Source organism: Artibeus jamaicensis, unplaced genomic scaffold (assembly GCF_021234435.1).
Source record: "Artibeus jamaicensis isolate MK-2021 breed Jamaican fruit bat unplaced genomic scaffold, CSHL_Jam_final contig_387, whole genome shotgun sequence".
Taxonomy (NCBI): domain Eukaryota; kingdom Metazoa; phylum Chordata; class Mammalia; order Chiroptera; family Phyllostomidae; genus Artibeus; species Artibeus jamaicensis.
In genome coordinates this window covers 5,427,032-5,444,402 of record NW_026521812.1, presented here as the reverse complement: position 1 = coordinate 5,444,402, position 17,371 = coordinate 5,427,032, and the positions used below count along the sequence as shown (strand labels likewise).

General features: G+C 39.2%; 1 protein-coding gene across 1 annotated transcript in view; it reads left to right on the top strand.

The window, feature by feature from the left end:
• Window positions 1-17,371, top strand: part of ENPP3 (ectonucleotide pyrophosphatase/phosphodiesterase 3) — a 78,805-nt gene that overhangs the window by 25,694 nt on the left and 35,740 nt on the right. The window contains exons 7-14 of the mRNA XM_037147910.2: window positions 2,074-2,153; window positions 3,812-3,931; window positions 4,476-4,585; window positions 5,912-5,977; window positions 6,689-6,761; window positions 10,042-10,150; window positions 12,815-12,943; window positions 13,315-13,346. Of these exons, the coding sequence (XP_037003805.2) occupies window positions 2,074-2,153; window positions 3,812-3,931; window positions 4,476-4,585; window positions 5,912-5,977; window positions 6,689-6,761; window positions 10,042-10,150; window positions 12,815-12,943; window positions 13,315-13,346 (719 nt within the window). The remainder of the gene's footprint in view (window positions 1-2,073; window positions 2,154-3,811; window positions 3,932-4,475; window positions 4,586-5,911; window positions 5,978-6,688; window positions 6,762-10,041; window positions 10,151-12,814; window positions 12,944-13,314; window positions 13,347-17,371) is intronic.

The following is a 17,371-nucleotide window of genomic DNA, read 5'->3' as shown; positions in this document are numbered from 1 at the left end:
GACTGGGAGCAGAACTGGTAACCTTTTGGTTTGCAGGCCCATGCTCTCTCCACTGAGCTATACCAGCCAGGGCTGACAAACTTTTAAAAATGCATTAAAACGTATATAGTAAAAAAACAACCAACCAACCAAAGAAAAATAGTCTTTTTCTCGATCTTCCTGGATTTTCTCTAGAGAAGCAACTACTCTTATTCATATATTGTGTCCTTCTAGAATTATTCTGTTCAGTCATAGTTTAGATCCCTAACATCTGGAAGAAACAATGGTAGATCTTGTTTTCTGTGAGTTGTGCTCTAACAGCTCTAGTTCAAAGGCAGGTGATCCAAACTGGTAGTCTGAGTCTGTAGATAGTCAGCAGGGCCGACTTGCGTGAGACATGTGGTTACAGAGGTGTCGTGTTTTCACATCACTGGTAGCTGGGTTTGTATTCTGTTTAATACTCTGTGCCTTTAGGCCTTTAAGAATTGGACTGTGTCACTCATGTCTCAAGGAAATAAAAACAGAAATTGACTTTATCTCTCTGTTTATGATTTGATTTTTTCCCCACTTTTACTTACATGAATGAATTTTTTATTTCATTTCCTTAGCATGTGATTTATTAACAATATTAAATGTGTCTTGATTGGGGGCAAGATTTATTTACTGGCAGTGTTAACTAAAAAAAAAAAAAAGAACAAAAAGGTATTTTAATCTTTAGTTAGACTTTATGGGTCGGTCCCTGAAGCAGGCCTCGGACTTACACACCTCAGAACCACTCGGGGTGCTTGTTAAACATGTAGATTTTTTTGAGCTCCATCTTCCTCGCTTTCCACCCACCCCTCATCCCCACCAGTCCTATACAACAGACTTGAGAGAGATCCCAAGAGGGTTCTGAAGGAAGGAACTCCTGGATCGTAATGAAAACACCGAACTTGAGGCTGGGAGGGAGAATAACTCCAAACGTATTTGGGAAAACATTCATTATTTCAAACTTAAAGTTTGTTATTTTCTGGACAACAATCATTTTCACTTTTCGTTTTAACCTAAGTAGAATCTGTAATGGTGAAGCTTTTGTTTAGAGTTCGTGCCAACAGGAATAGTATGGAAAGCTTCTTGTACTTCACTGCCGCAGAGGAAATAGCAATGCTCTAATGGCTCTGACTTCCTTAAACAAAGTTATTGCACAGGCAGAAAACAACACAACAATTGAAAACCAAATTAATGCCATGCTTTGTGGAAAATGGATTACAGGAAACTTCACTCATCACATGGAAACTGTGCCGAAAATAATAAACAGCGAAGCTAGCTCGTTTGTGCTAACATTACTACATGACCTGGGCTTATGCATTTGTACCAGTCCAACCAACCTCAGTCCCTTTTTAGTTACCTTGTAGTTGTGATGACTTCTATCGTATTGGATACTTTAGATATAAGAACTATTAGCTGTGATGCAAATGTTATATGAAAATTCTAATGTAATGACCTGGGTCAGAAAGAGGGGAGCAACAAAAGCAAACAATGCCAACTGCGGCTACTTTAGGGTGTGTTAGCTCGGGGGTTAGCAAGCCGTGGCCCATGGGCCAAACCAGCCTACCCTGCTCATTTTTGTATGGCTTGCTAAATGCTAAAAATTGTTTTACATTCCCAAATAGTTAAAAAAGAGAGAGAGAATACTTTTTGACACATAAAAATTGTGTGAGGTTTAAATTTGAAAACCATAAGTGAAGTTTTGTGGGAACACAGCCATGCTTGTCTGTTTATGTGTTGTCCAGGGCTGCTCGGGGTTTCTGGGGCAGCGTGTGAGCTGTTGCAGCAGAGATCACGGGCACTCGTAGAGCCTAACACACCAATTGGCTGGCTCTCTCTGGAGAAGTTGCTTTGCAGACCCTCATCTTAGCTCATTCTTCTCCTATAAACTGACATTCCTTAGAATTGAGGAATTCTAGGTATCAGAATTTTAACCTCTTTTCATCTTCAATCCACTCTTTAGTTAGTTTTCTATTTCTCTGGGAAAGTTTTATGTTCAGATTTTAAGTTATCCAAAAAATTTTGGAGGCAGTAAAAACTTTAATTTCTCACTATATTTTGTTGCAGAAACATGTGGAATTCATTCAAAATACCTGAGACCTATCTATCCAACCAAGACCTTTCCAAATCATTACACCATTGTCACGGTAGGTACTTGGCTTAGTGAAAGAGTGACAGACCACAGACAGGCAAAGGACCACGCCACCAGACATGCTTATGCAGGAACTGGCAGACCCCCATGGCACACGCTTTACCTGCACATGTGTTAGTAGTTCATGGTTTAACTCAGGTTAGGAGGTGTCAGTGTGACGTCCATCCAGTGCCGGGAGGTAACAGCAATGGATGATGTTCAGGCATTATTAGGTTAATTCACCTTTGTCAAAGGCCATTATGAAGTCTTTGTTTCATAAATGAACTGATGCTGGCTATTTCTCTTTAGATGAAGCAAATAAAGCAAATAAATTCTCCTTAATGTATGAAAAGACATAAGTGAAGTGATCAAAATAAGCTCAAAGGAAAATTAAGTTAGGTAAACTTTGTAGGTTTAGAACACTTCTTAAGAAGGCCTCTGCCTCAGCCTTTATTGCCAAAGCCCTAATTGTGCCTTTAGTTCTTTGCATTTAGTCTTCTATTGCTGTAGAACAGTAACATAACTCATTTAAAGTTTAACTCTTAAATAATTATATATGTGTATGTGTACATATACACATATATACACGTTTATACATATATGTATTTGCAGATTCTATATTTGTAGATTCTTCTACTTACTACAATTTGTTTGCAACCCCAGAGCCAATACTTGTGATACAGGTACAGTCAGTTGAGAACATTCACAGAACAGAAAATATCGGAGTTGCCCGGCTCACATGTTCCCAGCTGAGGTCTAACGAGGGGACCCTCTGCCTTCTCGTTTGAGTTATGGTACTGTAAATGAGGTTTCCACAGTCTGATGTTTATTAAGTGCTGTGTTTTCTGCACGTTGGTGCTGTTTGTTGGTGATTTTGCTGTTTAAGATGTCCTTCAAGCGTACTGCTGAAATGCTGTCTAGGGTTCATAAGAATAAGAAGGCTGTGATTCATCTTACAGGGAAAACATATGTGTTCCCTGAGCTTGTTTCAGGCCTGAGTTATCATGAACCAACAATACATATTAAATAATGTATCTTTAAACCAAAACACATATAAACTAAGATTATGTATCGATGAGTAGACCAGAGTCTCACAGACACTGAACCCTGTGTCTCCCTGAGAGCGATGGTAGAACTTGTGTGGTGGTAGCAACAACTTTTTAGAACACAACTACCAGGATAACAAGAATTGACTGTGTGTGTACATAAAAACATAGATACGCACACGTAAGTAGTAATACATGGACATGTGTGTATAGAAGGGAAGATGGATAGAGACCGGGTAAGCTCTCTTTTGCTGTGCTGGTAAAACACTTGAACCCATTTAGCCAGGAAATTTGATACTTAAATGTTTCTATGTAGTAAATTTCTTGATATTATTGCTAACATAACCAGTGCCTAATCCTTATTATAATATAGGAAACCTCAGTTAACAAGTAGTTATTAATCACACAAGGATTATTTTAGCACCATCAGCACAAGCCATGTATGTAATATTCATCAGCTGCTGTGGGCCGTGGTGGAACTCCATACACACACAGATTCAGGGTTTGTATATTGAGATGTGTATGACATTCTTCCAAGATATGTTGTAGATCTATGATATTTCAATGTAATGTTTTAGTAATGTATTTTTTACCTTAAAAATGTGTTTTTTTGAAATTATCATTTTAGGGCTTATATCCAGAATCACATGGCATCATCGACAATAACATGTATGATATAAACCTCAACAAGAATTTTTCACTTTCTTCGGCGGAGAAAAATAACCCAGAATGGTGGCAAGGGCAGCCGGTATGTTGCGTCCCACCTGTGGTGCCTAAGTAAGCGCATTTCCCAGTGTGTCAGTGGATCCCTCTTTTATCTCCACTCTGAGTTTTTCATTATCTTTCTAAATCTAAGCACTAGGGGTAGGAAGGTATTTAACCACTATTTATAATCTTTTCAATGTTTTCAATTGTTTAACTCAATGACCTGTTGAATGTTGGATGTTGTATTATAAACATAGCAATCTGGAAGTTACTTGGAAAGATTATCTGTTATTTTTTTCCTTATTCTGTCTTATAATTTTTTTAAAGGGAAAGAGAAGGTATTGTTTACCAAGTTGAAAAAAAATGATCTTTCTTACCACCTTGCTACAATTTTTATTTTTCAGGTGGATCCTTGGATAATTATTCTTTTTAACTACTATAAAGACACATTTAAAAAAAATTAAATACATTTTAATACTTAAATAAATTCTGAAACTGTTAATATGATTTACTTTCTCATAGGTGGCATCATTTCTACCCAAACTGATTATTTCCTTGGCTTCTACTTAAATTTCTTCTCCTTATAGATCTGGCTGACTGCAATGTATCAAGGCTTAAAAGCTGGTACCTACTTTTGGCCGGGATCAGATGTGGCTGTAAATGGCTCCTTTCCTACCAAATATATACCATACACCAGGTAGTGAAGCATTTATAAATATGACCCCATCACGACAAGAATAATTAGGACGTTTTTCTTTTTTGGTTTTAATCTTGATTGTAATTCTATTCCTCTGGTTTCAAACTCTTGAAGTCATCGTTGCTTCCTCATCTTGCACCCCTCCTCCATCTTCCAGTATGTGCTCACAGCTCTAATTCCAAGTGTGTGCTGAGAACTTCTTATTACCTTCAGCATTAACACCTGGTTTGAGCTATCATCATCTTTTGCTTAAATAACTTTGGTCACCTCTTCATACGTCTCCCTGCTTTCATATTTGTCCCCTAAAACCTATTCTCAATCTACCAGCCTGAACGATTCCTTAAAAACAAGCAAACAAACACACACAAAAACAATCAGGTCCAATTATAACAGTCCTTTGCATCCAAAACTTCAATGGCTCCTGTTTCGCTCAGAGTAAAAGCCTGCAAGGCCCTGCGTGGTATGACCTGCTTTGTCCCCCATCCTGCCTCTCAGGCTTCTTCTCTCACTACTTCCCTGGGCACTCACCCTGCATGCGGACCTTTGCCGTGGGCCTCATTCGCCAGGCTTGCTTCTGCTGCTGGGCTTCTGAGCTGGCTGCTCCCTCCCCCAGTCTGAGATACTCTCACTCCCAGCATTGGTGCAGCCTGTCCCCTCACCTCCTTTGGACCATTGCTCTAAAATTACCTTCTCAATTTTGTCTTAGCCTGTTCACACCAAGATCTTAAATTCCAAACCACCCCACCCCACTTTCTCAGGGTCTCTTTCTCTGCTCTTTCTCTCTTTTTAATAACATTTTATTTTCAGTATATTATATAACTCATGTATTAGGTTTATTATTTATTATTGTCTTTCAAGAGAATATAATCCCTAGGTAAATAGCATTCTTGTTTGCTTACTGATAAATTTTGTTCAAAATGAACAAATAGTATTTGGCACTAGAAGCTTCATCTATAAGAGCACAAATGAATAAAATAAATAAAATAAACAATGACTTCAAGAGTTTAAATAAATAAAATGAATTATGTATTCATTCATTACATGAATAGATAATAATTGGTTTTTTCTTTTAGTTGGGGAAAATTGAAGGAGACAGAGATGAGAAAAAAAGAAAACTGTATTTAATTTATAGTGAGGCAAGTGGATCTCTATACGAGTATGAAAATCAGGAATCCCTTTAAGTAATACTGAACTCTTTTCAGTATTTTAGCCATATTTAAACACAAAATGGATGTCTGAAAATATCCACCTGCCTTTCTGAGTAAGAATCTAATGAAATTATTTTTGATGTGATTAATTAAAAAAAAGATCTATTCTGCTTTTCAGTGGCGTATCGTATGAAGAGAGGGTCTCCACCTTGTTAGAATGGCTGGACCTGCCCAAAGCTGAAAGGTAACATCAGAGAAGTGCAGGCACAGTGGGCTATTTGTGGGCATAAAATGAAATTATTTCTTTACTTGAAATGATCATTTTGGACAAAGAAACTTGACATTTCCTCTTAATTGGTACTTTTTACAAATTATTCCTGAGTGCAGTGGACTTTTTGCTGTTGAGCAGGTGGTTGCCACGATGAGGCAGTAGAGACAGAGCAGAGGTCAATGTCACAGAACCAGATGTGAGTTGAGAGCAGAGCTGAGAGTAGATCCGACACTCAGGGGTGAGGACTGCCTCGAGGAGCCTGCGGCATCAGAGCAAGGTCACGGCAGCAGGCTGGAGTCAGCATCCTGGCAGAGAGTGCCAGGTCAATGGTGTGTGAGAAATCAGACACTTAAAGGCGAAACTAGGGAGGTAGAACAGCGCCAGCCAACAGTAAGAAAGCTGGAAATGTGAAGGGCTGAGGCGCACCAAGACAGGTCTGATTAGCAAGAACAAGACAATTTTTGTAACCGAGCCAAGCCAACACTGACACTTATTTAACTGCCATTTAAATGGGGACTATCTCTGCTGGGGCCAAGAGGAATCTCTGGGTCTGGTTGAATAGGAGGAGGCCAGGGAAAAAGAGAAGAAACAGCACAACATTCTGGATTTACAAACCTCCTGAATCCAACCTACAGGTTTCTTTCAAATCAACAATGTCTTTCTCTGTTTCAATTTTACCCCCAGACCCAGTTTTTATACATTATATGTGGAAGAGCCTGATTCTTCAGGACATAAATTTGGACCAGTTAGTGCCCAAGTAAGTTTTTTTTAGATATATAAATAGCAAATCATCCAGCCTTAACCCATACATTAAAATGGTATTACTGTTATTTTATGTCATAAGAACATCAAGGCTAGATACTGCATGTGCCTGTCCCATGTGTTAATGTGGCCCATTTCATGTTAAGTCACCTGCAAGTCCATTGTGGGATACCCAGCTGTCTGTTCTTGTCCAGCTTCATTTACAAGCTCCTTGTAATTGGACTTAATATATTGCCTCAGGCAGAGTATTCCCTGCCCTGAACTCCCATTATGATTGGAGGAGAATTTTTAACATTAGGTTCTTCATTATCGAAACCATTCTGCTATGGTTTTACTACAGAAATACACTTCTTCAATGTTACTTTAAGAAAAAAATCTCTCTTCTAAAACCCACTGATGTAAAGCTGCAAAGGGCCTCATGAGTGTGGCATTTCCCCGCCCCCATGGGAACTCACTTAACAACTACCCTCAATTGTCCTCAGCTGGAACGCAAGCATATTTATTCTGGCAGTGTGACTGGTTATTTATCAGAAATGCCTTTTCTTTTCCTTTCCATCAAACCAAAATGATTTCTAAATACAGCCTGGCTCATTCTTTCCACCTTAACCCTTCGGTCTTTGTCCGATACCACTCTAAACTGTAGCACAGCATTTAAAACTTAATCAGGTTATTCTGACAGTGAATGGCTCACTCGTATTGAGTGTCCAATGTTTTGGCATCTCTGGGCCACACATTAAATACACAAACACTTACAAAAACTGATGAGCAAAACAAAGGTTTTAAGTAAATGTGCAGTTTTGTGTTGAGTTGCATTCATAGCCATTCTGGGCTGCATGTGGCCCATGGGCTGTGGGTTGGACACCCTGATGCATATTCCCAATTTCCTCTTTCCTATTTCAGTTGTTATCCATATTTGTTATGATTAAGCCCTTGACAGAGTGTGCTATATGTTTGTCTGACCACTATAGTTGACTTAATATTAGGCACCGTATCTTTTTCTTTCAACCAATGCTCTAGTTTAGCACCCAAATAAATTTTAAGTGTATTTATGGAAAGTGCTACAAAGGAAAAAGTTCAGGGTGCCTGGAGAGGACTTTGAGGAGGTTCTAAACTAGTTGGGTTGGACAACAGCTGGGGCTGGTCAGAAAGTTCTCCTCTGAATAACAAAAAGAAAAAAGTTCACAGGCGGCCTCATCAAGGGTGGAGCTAACCACATTAAAGGGTCTCCCAGAATGAACAAAGGGACAGACTGATGCAAGAACAGATGGCTGGACAAGTAGACACCATGAGAATGGTAAGAATAATGACAGCCGCTAACCCCCTTGGGCCAGAACTGGGTTGGCTGGAGAGTTCATGTTCAGTAAGGTGTGCCACCTGTGCAGTGTGTGCTCTGTGAAGACTCTGTACTGAGGGAGCCTGTGATGAGTTCCGTTACCCAGTCCTTCCCCTTCAGGAGCACACCCTGTCCTGGGGAGGCAGTCACGTGCCCAGATGATTTCAAAACTGCGGGGAGTCCAACGGTAACAGAATGCCCAGGTGCTGGGACAGAGGTGGAGGGGTCCTTGCTGTACAAGGGAGTGAGCAGGGTGACTCTGCGAAAGGGGACGTAATTATGCCATGACGACAGGTGGAAACTGTGACTCTCACTGGCGAACCAGAGTGTATGGTGAACCCTAAGAATGAGGGTCAGGAAAACACCCTGGAATTTGATAGATTAGCAGTAGATAAGGATAGTTTCAGTTCAAGTGCTGCTCTGTCTTTTATTAATGGTGGAGCCAGGAACATGTTACTGAATTTCTTTAAATTTCCAATTTCCTGGCCTCCACAACTGGGAGTTCCAAGAGCACCACCCATGAATGTTTGCTCTGAGGATTTCACAGCACTAGATAAAGGACTAGAGCCCTTAACAGAAATCAGCTAGTAGAATTCTTTCTCGAAAAAGAAAAAAAGGGCAATCATTGTTATAATAGTACTAAGAAAGATTAAACATTTTCCCCTCTTAATGAAGGCTGGTATACTTTCTTATCCACTAAAAAAATTAAAAAGTGATGCCATTTAAAACCTATTCATTTAAAACTTAAGTCAATTCACTGTGCTATATTGATAAAATGTAGAGAAACTTAAAACTACAAAAGGATATTGACAATGAAATAAAAATAAATTCCAATTCACTATTCAAGACAACTACTGTTAATAATACATACCTCAATATATGTCCTTCTCATTTTCTGTTTGTGTGTGCACACTAAGAAATGCTAAATAGGTTTAAAAACAAAGTCAGGATTATGCAATATATATTACTGTGTATACAGTTTGGTTTTACTTTTTTATGTTTGACATTGTGTTGCAAGCCTTTCCTTATGCCATTGTTCATTTTAAAGTATTTTTAAATGGCTGTCAAGTATGCCTTCTCACAGATGTGGCGAAACTTATGGTTTTGTACGTAAATTCTTAATAAATATTGTGATGAACGTCTTTGTATGTAAATTGTACTCTAAGTGTTTATTTAGGACCAGTGCCCAGAAGTGGAATTACTGTTCCTGGATGTGCTCCTTTTAACTCTCCGATTAACTCGTGCTCTTGTTGTTACTTGACCCTGTGGAAGGAGCGGACGCGTTTTAGTTCCCATAGAAATTCCTGCGGACTCTCCTCGCCAGCAGTGGGCACTGTCACGGGAACCTCTGCACCTGAGTAATGTTTGCTGAGGTTGAACATTTTTCTTAGATGTTTACTGGACAGTAGTTCGCCTTTCTTTGTAGGAAGATACCACATTTTGCCATGTATAATGCACATTTTTCTGTCCCAATTTTTAGGGAATAATAAGGCTATGCATTCATTATGCATGGGTAGTGCCTGAAATACCTCGTATCTGTTCTCATGCTTTATAATTATTTGTTATGTAAAATTTCTTGTGCCATAATATGTTCAAAAATAAATGCTAAAGTTTCTTTATAATACAAAAACAAGTATCTGTAAATAAGTAAAAATTGAATTAAAAAATTAAAATAAAAATTTTTTTTCTAAAAGATTAGGCCAAAAATGCACTCCCAGGCATTGCATGGGAGTGCATTATACATGGGAAAATACAGCGCTTAAGTGTTTTATCTACAGAAATTTAGAGAATCGTGATTTGGTAAAGGTCTCTGATGTCCTATTTAAAGTACCAGCAATTTCACAGAAGAAGATATGTTTAATTTTCACTTGATTAGACAATGATTTGGTTAATTAAACCTTAATTCATGAAGACAGTCTTACGTTCAATGTGTTTTCCGTAGATAATTCAAGCCTTACAGTCGGTCGATAACGCTTTCGGAATGCTGATGGAAGGCCTAAAGCAACGAAATTTAGACAACTGTGTCAATATAATCCTTTTGGCTGACCACGGTATGCTTCAAAAAGTTGTGTTTGATCACTGATTATGTCTTACAAAAAGAATAGTGATGTCTTTAAAGTCCATACTTCTAGACCTGGAAGCTGCCAAATAAGCAAAGAATGAGTTTTGGGTAGGCAGATTTTTTTTGTAAGTTATGTGAACAGAGTTCTATAAAGTCTTTGTCACTTCACATTTGTCTACTTGAGGTTCACTCTTCATTTCAGTTAACCTGAGTGTTAAATGACAAGGAACAGCCCTGACCCATGGGGTTTGGCTGGGAGTTGTCCCACAGACCAAAAGGTTGTTGGTTCCTGGTCAGGACACATACCTGGGGTGCAGGTTCAGTCCCCATTCAGGGTGTGTAAGGAAGGCAACCAACCGATGTTTCTCTCCCTCTCTCCCTCCCTTCCTCTCTCTCTCTCTGAAAAAAAAAAGACAAGCAACAGCCGCCACACCCTCTGCCACCTCACACAATTTTAAAGTACTCGTTCAACAAATATTTCTAAGGGCTTACTTACTACCCAGTACTTTGCTAATAATGGTGTGCTGGAAAGTACAGAAGCAGAAACAGGCTTTTTCTGAATGGATGGTCGAACCATCCATTGGATACTCAGTGTGCTCCGGGAGGATAGTCAGTGTGCTCCGGGAGGATAGTGTGCTCCGGGAGGACAGTCAGTGTGCTCCGGGAGGACAGTCAGTGTGCTCCGGGAGGGTAGTGTGCTCCGGGAGGATACTCAGTGTGCTCCGGGAGGACAGTCAGTGTGCTCCGGGAGGATAGTCAGTGTGCTCCGGGAGGATAGTCAGTGTGCTCCGGGAGGATACTCAGTGTGCTCCGGGAGGATACTCAGTGTGCTCCGGGAGGACAGTCAGTGTGCTCCGGGAGGACAGTCAGTGTGCTCCGGGAGGGTAGTCAGTGTGCTCCGGGAGGACAGTCAGTGTGCTCCGGGAGGATAGTCAGTGTGCTCCGGGAGGATAGTCAGTGTGCTCCGGGAGGATAGTCAGTGTGCTCCGGGAGGATACTCAGTGTGCTCCGGGAGGGTAGTCAGTGTGCTCCGGGAGGATAGTCAGTGTGCTCCGGGAGGGTAGTCAGTGTGCTCCTGGAGGATAGTCAGTGTGCTCCGGGAGGGTAGTCAGTGTGCTCCGGGAGGATACTCAGTGTGCTCCGGGAGGATACTCAGTGTGCTCCGGGAGGGTAGTCAGTGTGCTCCGGGAGGGTACTCAGTGTGCTCCGGGAGGGTAGTCAGTGTGCTCCGGGAGGATACTCAGTGTGCTCCGGGAGGACAGTCAGTGTGCTCCGGGAGGACAGTCAGTGTGCTCCGGGAGGGTAGTCAGTGTGCTCCGGGAGGACATTCAGTGTGCTCTGGGAGGATGGTCAGTGTGCTCCGGGAGGATACTCAGTGTGCTCCGGGAGGACAGTCAGTGTGCTCCGGGAGGGTAGTCAGTGTGCTCCGGGAGGGTAGTCAGTGTGCTCCGGGAGGACAGTCAGTGCGCTCTGGGAGGATAGTCAGTGTGCTCCGGGAGGATAGTCAGTGTGCTCCGGGAGGATAGTCAGTGTGCTCCGGGAGGATAGTCAGTGTGCTCCGGGAGGATAGTCAGTGTGCTCCGGGAGGACAGTCAGTGTGCTCCGGGAGGATAGTCAGTGTGCTCCGGGAGGATAGTCAGTGTGCTCCGGGAGGATACTCAGTGTGCTCCGGGAGGATAGTCAGTGTGCTCCGGGAGGATAGTCAGTGTGCTCCGGGAGGATACTCAGTGTGCTCCGGGAGGACAGTCAGTGTGCTCCGGGAGGGTAGTCAGTGTGCTCCGGGAGGATAGTCAGTGTGCTCCGGGAGGATACTCAGTGTGCTCCGGGAGGATACTCAGTGTACTCCAATGGCTGTGAAGAAACCAGGTAGGGGCAAGAAGAGGAAAGGAGTGCGTCTATAGAACTTTATATTTTAGGATGTCAAGGTAATGTGAAATGTAGTGACTTATTAAAAAACTTATAAAAAGATTCCCTAACTTTTGGGCCTATTGTTTTAAAATTTAAAAAACATTTCAATGCATATTTTGTTAAAAGAAATTATAAAATATAAACAAATATAGAAGATAAAATATTATAATTAAAATTAGATTTAGTTGGAAGAATCTTCAAGTAAAGTGGTTTAACTACCACATTGTTTTGAGAGCATGTGCTTCTTAGATAGATTAAATAGTGCTCTTTTAAAAAGTAAACACCTTCTAGCTCTTATTCTCTTCATGTATTGTTTCATAAAAATGCATGTTATTTTTTTATTTTAAAATATATCATTACCTTGGGGGTAAGTCAGATATTATAAAATCTAACTCACTTCCTACAGAGGATTTTCTTTGAAATTACTTTAATTGATCCACATTGAACAAATGATCCGTTTCTAGTTTCTGTCTAGTGTTCTCTTATAAACATGACCCTTCTCTTCCACTGCCAGAATTCCGGGGTCTGCCATTCAGAGTAATCTGGTCACTGTACACGTTCTCAGTGAACTTGGTTTGTAACATAAAAGCTCTCCTGTTTGACAGGATTGAAGACAACCAATTGTTAACATCTATATACTTTCAGTGAATAATATATGTATGTACTACATGTAATATACTCACATATATATATTTATTTTTATATACCTACATATATATTTTGATTTTGATTTTTTTAATTTCAGGAATGACTCAGACTTACTGTGAGCAGGTGGAATACATGACTGATTACTTCTCCCAGATAAACTTCTACATGTTTCAAGGGCCTGCCCCCCGAATCAGGGCTCGTAATATACCTGATGAATTTTACAGCTGTAAGTATGAAGACACCCATACAGGAAAAAAGAAAAAGGTAAAACTGAGAGTCAATAACCCCAGCCCCCTGTTCTGAAGATGTAGGGATTACTAGTCCCCTCTTGTGTTTTCTTGGGAGGAACAGACAGAAGCAAATGAGGAAGTCCCATGTGTAAGGGTCGGCCGGCCTATAAAGGCTGTGGTAATGTTAAAGTATATTCTACTCTGTCCTGAAATGCTGAAATACTTCTTTGCTTGAAATAATCTTTTATTTGATTTTATCAAGTCATAATTGTTATTAATGTATGTGTCAGATTCACCTGAGTTTCGCATTTTCTGTAGTTGTCAAGTATCCATTGTAATGTGATTTATATTTTTTCTTTTGAAACAGTTGATTCTGAAGGAATTGTTAGGAACCTCAGTGTAAGTATACAGTCTCCTGACACATCTAAGTTAATGTAATGTCCTCAACCTGGGTCTCAGGAAATTTATATTCTATATCTGTGAGGATAAGCCACTTGTCATGTATTTTTTAAATCTTCTGTTGTATCAGTTGCTCTGATCTTAGTTGTTTTCATTCTGGAGTTGATGCCACCACGGGAAATTAGTTTGGGGTTCGCTGTGGCACTGACTCCTAGTTTTCACTGAATGGGCTGAGGTTTCATTCAAAGCAGCCGTGTTAATGAGCTTCAGGCAGGGTCACCTCTCATTTGTGTGTGTGTGTGACTTAATATCAGAACACAGTGAATCACAGAGTCTGACGGATCTTTTGTCCAGGTCGGAAGAATTATCTTTCCCTTCCAAGTATAATTGCAACTGCTTTTTATTGGTTCTTCCCATACTCCAGACTGTGAGAAAATGAGCAGGGCAAACTCCAAACGGCTTAAAGCAATCTGAATTTTTTAAGGTGGAGTTCACTCAAACTAGTGAAAGACCTCAAACTAGTCTTGTGTGGTAGTTTTAATAGTTCTATATTTAAATTATATTCATAAATTAATAACTGCAATAGCAATATAGTCTAACTACTATATTCATGAGTTTACCATTGCTTGGGATGGGGCTAAATTTATTTATTTATTTATTTATTTATTTATTTATTTATTTATTTATTGAGTTATTTTGTTTTTCTCTTCCCTAAAAGATTTTTAAAATATATTTTTAGAGAGAGGGAAAGAAAAGGAGAAAGAGAGGGAGGGAAACATGAATGTGTGGTTGCTTCTCACGTGCCTCCTACTGGGGACCTGGCCCAAAACCCAGGCATGTGCTCTGACTGAGAAAAGAACCAGAGACCCTTTGGTTTGCAGGCCCATGCTCAATCCACTGAACTATACCAGCCAGGTTCAGATTTTTCAAAAGTATAGGTGATATGCAATTATAGTAAAAACCATTAGGATGAAATGAATGATTAAGAATACACTTAGTAAAGAATAAACTTAGTATAACCTGGGACCATTGCAAGTTTGAAGCAGGAATGAGCACTAGAGAAGAAATCCTGAGTGTTAAGCTGTCCTTTTTCCTTTTACACCTTCTTCTAATAATCTGATCTTGAGTAAGAATGCTAGACTCTCTCACCCCCTACTGGTAGAAGTTATACATGCAGTGTGTTTGTGCTGACTGGATGGGTTCTTCAGCTATTTTCAATTTGTGGATTCTCTAAATGCATGCACTGTTTCCCCTTTTATCCCTTACCTCATGATCTATATCACTGAAGTCCTGCAGGTGACATGAGGAAGGGAAAAATCTCAAATAATCCCACTGGTACAGGGGAGTGGATGCCATGGCTTTGGAAATCCATTATGTGGCCTCACAAATGTGGACTGGGCCTGGAGCTACAGAGCCCCCCAAAATGGACCACTGTTACCCAAAGCAGTCCATTATTCCTGGGAAAATATATTCTGTAGTAGTACAGTACTCTCAGTACTGCTGTTCTTGGGCCTACTTTGAGCTTGTATTAGACAAACGTAACCAAATACAAACTGGCAACTCACATAAGTTCCACAGCATTCTGGCTGCATGACAGACAACAGTATCGACTTCTTTCTTAGGGTAAAATAACCAAAATTTCATCTCAACTCTAGTGTCTTCATATCAAATTCTCAAGCACAAAAAGTAATCATGTATTTTTTTTAGGGGTTTAGAGTGTATTCTCAACTTTTCTCTGGATTTACTCTGTCTACATAATCATCTGGCTAGGAAAGTATGGCTTGTCAGATGAAATTGGCTTAAGAAAGAAGTAATAATAGATAATCAAATAATAGAAAAATAAACCTAGAAAAGACAGCAAACTAAGCAAGAAAAAATAGGCAAAAATATCTGTGCAATAAATATTTTTCTCTTCCCCCTTTCATCCTATAACATACTTTGTTTTTCTACTTTCTATAATGTATTTCTTTAATAGTGACACAGACTTGAAATATTTATGCTATTATTGATGCTTAAGACAAATAAAAAATCAGGGAATAGAAAAAAATTACTTCTCCATGTCTGCATAAGAAATGTCCAAACCTGCAGAGAATGTGCATGAATCTATTAGAGCCAAAACTGACAATTGCCACAAAGCAAAATCTCAAATGTTTTGGAGAACAACAGTGTTGGCAGCTTCTCTCAAGCATTTGAAATTAAGAAGGGAAGGAAGGAAGGTTATGTGATTACGTGAGGGTGAAAGGAATGCCACCTCAGGGACAGGATTAGGATAGTTAACGAGGTCATGTGCTCTCTTGAGGGTGGTTTTGTTTATTTGAAAAGTGAGTTAACATAGATGTACAAGAACAAAAGGACAGGTCTTGCTTGAAACACTTTTCACTAAAGAAGTTACAGGCCTGGGGAGAGACTGCCCACCAAGAGCTGCCCAGTAGGAATTTATGATCAGATCACCCTGTGAGGTTACTTTCCACTGAACTCCCTTTTCATTCACACCCGTATTCTTACCTATATGATCTTTCTCTTCTCAAAAAGGTAATGTGGAAGAAAAAGATCTTTCATAATCGAATTTCTCATTTCTGCATTTTTTTACATGAATAGATACCAGTTTGATTTTTGTTTTTACAGACTCTTAAAATATGCCATCTAGGTACAGCAGTAATCATTAAAGAAACAACATTTCTCTCTAATTGGTGAGAAATGCATAATATATTATAAATAGGGAGACTAGTAGGTTTCAAAAACTACTCACTTGATTTGAAATTAAGCAAATATAGGCTTATTTAAAGTGTAAATTGAATCAATAGTGAAGGGATTTTTTTGGTGTAAATAAAGTGATTTTTAAATTTTTCACTCATTCTGCTAATGCATAGTATATACTTTTCATATATAATTTAGACTCAAAAGTACCATTCTAAATCTAGACTTACATCTATTTTATTTCAAAATGGAAAAATAAGAAAGGAAATTTATGGTGGGTAAAGATATACACACACACACAGGAATAAAAACTTAGAACATTAAACAATATAATTCACATCGTATTTTCAATCACAACCTAAATATTGTTACAATAATAAAAATAATATAACTAGGGAATGAGACCACATCAATAATAGATTGAATATTCCTATTGTAGTAGCTAAGCTTAAATCTTATTTTTAAAAAGTGCTTAACAAATTGTCTTAGGAAGCAAAATTGTTGAATTAGCTTTCAGAGTTTATATGTCATAAAGAAATAATTTATGTCCAATGAACAAGTGCTTCTGAGAACAGGGAGAAAAGGGAACTTCCACACACTGTTGATAGGATGCAGACTGGTGCAGCCACGGTGGACAACAGTGTATGAAAGTTCCTCAAAACATTGAAAATAGAACTTTGTGACTTTCTATTAAAATAGAACTTTCTATTAAATATTAACAGAGATGGCTAATATTTCATCTCTTTTTATGGCTGAGTAATATTCCATTGCATATATCTATATATTTGCACTACCGCTTTTTTATCTATTCATTTATTGACAGGCACTCCTGCTTTTTGAGCACTCCTGTGTTCATTGCAGTGTTATTTACAATAGGCAGGATTTGGAAGCAACCCAAGTGCATATCTTTAAACCAATGGATAAAAAAGTGGTAGTGCAAATATATAAATATATGCAATGGAATATTACTCAGCCATAAAAAGGGATGAAATATTAACTATTTGGGATAGCATGGATGGACCTAGAGGGTATTATGCCAAGTAAAATAAGTCAAACAAAGGAAAACAAATACCATATTTTATTTATATGTGAAATCTAAAAAACAAAATAAATAAACAAAATAGAAACAGACTCAAAAGTACAGAGAACAGACTGATGATTGCCAGAGGGGAGTAGATTTGGGGGGAGGTGGGTGAAAAAAGGCGACGGGATTAAGAATTACAGATTGGTAGTTGCAAGATAGTCATGGGGATATAGAGGACAGCGTAGGGAATGCAGTCAGTATTGTAATAACAGGTACGGTGCCAGGTGGGTACTTTCAATATCAG